Raw genomic sequence first — 4,826 nt, 5'->3', positions numbered from 1 at the left:
GCAGGGGCCAGCCCCCTGGCCACAGCCCCGGGCTGGGCTTTGTGGAAAGCTGCCTATTTATTAAGCTTTGCTTCTTTTATAAAGACTTGTTATCTGCTCCGTGGGAGAGTGCTTCCGGTCCGGTTCCTGCTCTCCCCCCCCTCCCCGTGACTCATGCTCCTCCCTCTGCTGGGGGGGCAACCCCAGTTCCTGTGACCCGCACCTCTCCCTCTGCTGTGGAGGACCATGGTGAAGTGAGGAAGGCTTGCAGACCAACACCCCCAAACAAGCCTCCTTCCTGCCACCATTGCTGGGCACCCCACTCTGCAGGTGTCATGGGTTCCGTGGGGACCTGACCAGGGCCCCCTGGGAGCTTATGCTAGGGTGGGCGATTTGATGGTCACTCCCAAGGGGGCTGCCTTGAACGCCTTCCCCTGACCCTCCACCATGTGCTCTGGAGAATGCGGGTCCCCCCATGCCCCGAGGCCCTCCTTGGCTCAGAAAGGGGGGAGTCACTGGTCACAGCCCCACTTCCTGTGGGCTCCTCTTTGCAGCAGACAGGGGAATCTGTTGTGTGTGGGGTCCCAGTCCCCTGCAGGGCAGGGCAGCTTGCCCTAGCCGCCACCCCTGAGGCGGGCTTGTCTGTGGCATGGGGGCGGGCCCTGCGGCGCCGGGTTGTACACGAAACCTGCCGGAACCGGGGGCTGAGTGGCGGGAAGGCCCCAGCTGCACACGCTGGGCAGAGGGCCCCAGGCACCGGCGGCCATGAGACCGCAGCCTAGGGGCCATGCGGTAGGGGAGGCTGTGGTGAGTCCAGGTGCAGTAGACAGCCTTGAACTCCAGCCCGGGTCACCAGTGACTCCCTGGGTCTCTGGGGTTCAGCTGGGACCCCCAACCCCCCAGGAACAGGCTCTGGCAGAGCTGAGCCCTTCAGCCTACTAGAGGCAGTACCCTCCAGGGTCTGGGGGGCCTCCAGGAGGACAAGCCTCAGTGTACCCTTCCTCCCAGAAAGTGGGGGTGGGGGTGCGGATCCCTGAGTCCTGCTGGGATGAAAAGGAAAGGGCTGGCAGGAGCCCCCTCCTGGGGAAGGAAGTGGGTCCCCCACTCTCACGGGGGAACCCCAACAGTCAGGAGTCGGCAACGCCCATCCCTCAGGCGTTCCTCCTGCTGCTGCTGGGTGTTGGGGTGTGCGGAGGCACTGCTGGCTCCACGTGTGACTGCACCCCAGACTTCCACAGGAGGAACAGCCCGCTCTGCTGCCAGGGCTGTCCAGCAGGTGAGTGCCAGGGGTGGGGGTCGGGGGAGGGAGATGGTGGTGGGGATGGAGGGAAGCTGAGAGCCCTGGAGGGGTAGGGAGGGAAAGGGGAGGAGGCGGCCTCTGATGGCCCCCATTTTGCCTGGGTCCCTCAGGGTACTATCTGAAGGCCCCCTGCACAGAGCCTTGTGGCAACTCAACCTGCCTGCCCTGCCCTCTGGGCACCTTCTTGGCACGAGAGAACTACAGGACTCAGTGTACCCGCTGCCAGGCCTGTGACGAGCAAGGTGAGGGCTTGCCCAAGGGTAGGCCATGCCCAGGGTCTCTCTGAAGGAGGGGGCTGGTGTGGAGCCGCCTTGGGGGAATAGGGCCCCGTACCCACCCTGCTGCGATGCCACCACCCGCCTTCCTTCTAGGGGAGCTTTGTGCCTACCCTCTTCCTGGCACATTTCCTCTCTCCACGTGCTCTGGCTGCCAGGCTGAAGCCCCTGTCCACTTCTCTCTGGCCTGTGTCCCCATGTCAGTTTCTGGTGGGGGGCATCTCTGGTCCTAACCGTGTCTGCAGCCCCCTCTCTGTACCCCCACCAGCCTCCCAGGTAGCCCTGAAGAACTGCTCAGCGGTGGCAGACACCCACTGCGGCTGTGAGCCGGGCTGGTTTCCAGAGTGTCTCTTCGTCCACTGTGGGGACAGTTCACCCTTCAAATGCAGCCCCTGCTCGGACTGTGGCGCCCTGCACCGCCACACACGATTGCACTGTGAGTGCCCCTGGCCTGGGCTCTTGGCCTTCAGCCGCCTTCTGCCCACCTGCCCCTCCTCTGCCATCCTGACCCAGGCCCTCTCCCGGACTGTAGGTTCCAACACAGATGCAGTCTGTGGTACTTGCCTGCCTGGGTTCTATGAACGTGGTGATGACTGCGTGTCCTGCCCCACGTAACTTCCTGGGTGCTCGAGGCTGGGGTGGGAGTGGGAAGGCTGGGAGTAGGCAGGGGGCCCTCAAGGCAGGGGCTGCTGCTTCCAGAATGAGTGGGAGGCGGTCGCGGGGTGGGCCGGGCTCCACTTTAGGCAAGTGTAGAACAGGAAGGGGAACTCTTAATCTTCTCAGAAATAGTGGGTCACGTTCTCATTTTCTCGTGGAATTTCCCCCTAGGAGCCCTGGCAGGCATGAGGTCAGGATAGATTTGTCATTTACAGTCACACTGACGACACTGTTGGAGCTGTGGCAGGTGTCCCGGGAGGGTCTCTTGGGCAAGTTCAGAATTTTGACCTGAGCCTGCCATGCTCCAGGAGAGTGTTGCAGGTTCTTCACGGATTGCTGTGGGATAAGGCCCTTGATTTCATTATCCACTCCCCAAGACTGTATGCAACTGCCCTTTCAAGCCTGCTAAGCCACCATTCCCCAGGCGCACCCAGGGTGCTGAGGATACAACAGGGAGCCTTATCCCCGTCCAACGGGCTTTCTGCTGGCCCTTATGTCTCATCCATGAGCATCCAATAGATAGGAGCTGCCGTCGTCGATAAGGGGACACCACTGACATTGCAGCAGTGCCCTGGGGACACTCCTTGACTCACTGGCCAGAGGCCAGGGGTGTGAGGGACCCCTTCCAGGATGGTGAATGTGGGCCTGCCCGCATGTGCTCCCTCGGTCTCTTAGCCCGCCGTCCCTTGCAGGAGCACTCTGGGCAGCTGTCCCGAGCCATGCATTGCTGTCTGTGGCTGGAGGCAAAGTAGGTGATATCCCAGGAGTGCAAGCGGGAGAGCTGGGGTGCGCCAAGGGGAGGCTAGGGGTCAGCACCCCTGGAACCCACCAGCTGTTCTCTTCAGTGTTTTGGGTTCAGGTGCTCCTGGCTGGCCTGGGGATTCCACTCCTGCTTGGGGCCACCCTGACCTACACATCGCAGCGCTGCCGGCCTCGCAAGCGCATGGCCCGTGGTGAGTGAATGCATACATCAGACCAGGGCCTGGGGCCGGGAGGAGCAACCCAGAGCGCCTCACCCTGACCTGCAAGAGGAAAGCGAGGCGGAGTCTGTGGGGTGCAGGGGGACCCCAGGGAAGTGGGCCAGCCCCCAGGTCTGGGCACCTTGCCCGCTTGCCGACAGATGACCTCTGTCTGTTGGCAGGTGGAGCTGAGACCGAGGCCCTGACCCCACCACAGGTAAGTCTCACCTGGGGCTGCAAAGAGAGTCAATGGGACCTGTGCCACCCGCTGGAACTCAGTGAGTGATGCGTGGTCCTCACCATTTGGCGCTGTGAGTGGCACAGAACAGACCTCATGTACAAACATGCCAGGAGCCAAGCCAGCTGTGGGTGAGCCTGTGCCCCAGTGGTGGCTGTCTCCTGGGTGCAGACAACCCAGGGTCAAGGGTTCAGGGTCAGGGGCTCGAGGGCTGAGGTGGCAGCTCTTCTGAGAGCCATACGAAGAGGACAGGCAAGGGATGGGTGGCATTGGGGCAGGTTGTGCTGCCTGAGGCCAGCAGCCACAGCCAGGGACAAGCAGCGCTAACCCCAGGCCGCTGTTGGCTTGCAGGCTGCCCACCACCTCTCACCCTCACCAAGTGCCCACAACCTTCTGGTGTCTGCTGGTGGTGGCGGGGCAGTCTGCACCGTCCAGTTGGTGGGCAACAGCTCCCCACAGTCCCAGGAGGGCCCCCACTCACAGGTGGCATGGCCCTGGGACCAGCTGCCCAACCGAGCTCTAGGTAAGTAGCGCCCCTGGTCTTGACCTCCTAGTCCAAGGTAGGAGGTTGTGTGGAAGGAGGCCTGGTCCCCACCTCCTCGCCACCGTCCCCCCCACTCCACAGACCCTGCTCTGGAGCCCCCGCCCTTCCTAGCGCCTGCTGCAGGCTCGCCCGCCGCCGTGCTCCAGCCGGGGCCACAGCTCTACGACGTGATGGACGCGGTCCCTGCGCGGCGCTGGAAGGAGTTCGTGCGCACGTTGGGGCTGCGCGAGGCGGAGATCGAGGCGGTGGAGGTGGAGATCAGCCGCTTCCGCGACCAGCAGTACGAGATGCTGAAGCGCTGGCGCCAGCAGCAGCCCGCGGGCCTGGGCGCCGTCTATGCGGCCCTGGAGCGCATGGGGCTGGACGGCTGTGCCGAGGACCTGCGCAGCCGCCTGCAGCGTGGTGCGTGACGTGTGGTGCGGGGGCCGCCTTGGCGCTCTGGCGGTCCCTGCAGAAGCCCTAAGTATGGTTACTTATTCATGTAGACATTTTATGTCACTTAGTAAGCCCCCGCCTGGCACTGCGTAGCAAGCGCCTGCCGGCCTAGCACTGTTTGTCCTAGGGCTCCGCTTAGAGCGCAGGCAGGCAAGGGTGCGTGCGGGGTGTTGCGTTTTCCCACGGCCATGTCTCAGCCCGGGCTTGTGGGGGGGGGGGGGTAACTCGGTATTAAACCTACGAAGAAGAGTGACTTACTGGTGTTTCTTTGGGCCTGGGATTGGATTTTGAGGGGAGGGGAGGACGCCGAGAGACTGCCACTCCAGGACCCTGGGACCAGTGCCCCACACAGTGCAGACCAGGGTGGCCTGGGGCACCTAGAACCTTCGTGCGTCTCCAGCGGCCCTGTGACCCCGGGAACAGAGAAAGTCTCGGCGCT

General features: G+C 63.3%; 1 protein-coding gene across 1 annotated transcript; it reads left to right on the top strand.

The window, feature by feature from the left end:
- The first annotated feature begins 575 nt into the window (after positions 1-575).
- TNFRSF25 (TNF receptor superfamily member 25) lies at positions 576-4,571 on the top strand. Its single transcript, XM_058674607.1, has 10 exons — positions 576-786; positions 1,135-1,255; positions 1,390-1,521; positions 1,823-1,990; positions 2,087-2,165; positions 2,904-2,959; positions 3,057-3,164; positions 3,353-3,387; positions 3,760-3,931; positions 4,034-4,571. The coding sequence occupies exons 1-10, from the start codon at positions 745-747 to the stop codon at positions 4,360-4,362; spliced, it is 1,242 nt and encodes a 413-aa protein (XP_058530590.1). The 5' UTR covers positions 576-744; the 3' UTR covers positions 4,363-4,571.
- Positions 4,572-4,826: the final 255 nt, after the last annotated feature.

This window comes from Ochotona princeps, chromosome 2 (assembly GCF_030435755.1).
Source record: "Ochotona princeps isolate mOchPri1 chromosome 2, mOchPri1.hap1, whole genome shotgun sequence".
NCBI classification, from domain to species: domain Eukaryota; kingdom Metazoa; phylum Chordata; class Mammalia; order Lagomorpha; family Ochotonidae; genus Ochotona; species Ochotona princeps.
Note: the sequence above shows the minus strand (reverse complement) of the source record. Positions and strands in the feature narration are given on the sequence as shown.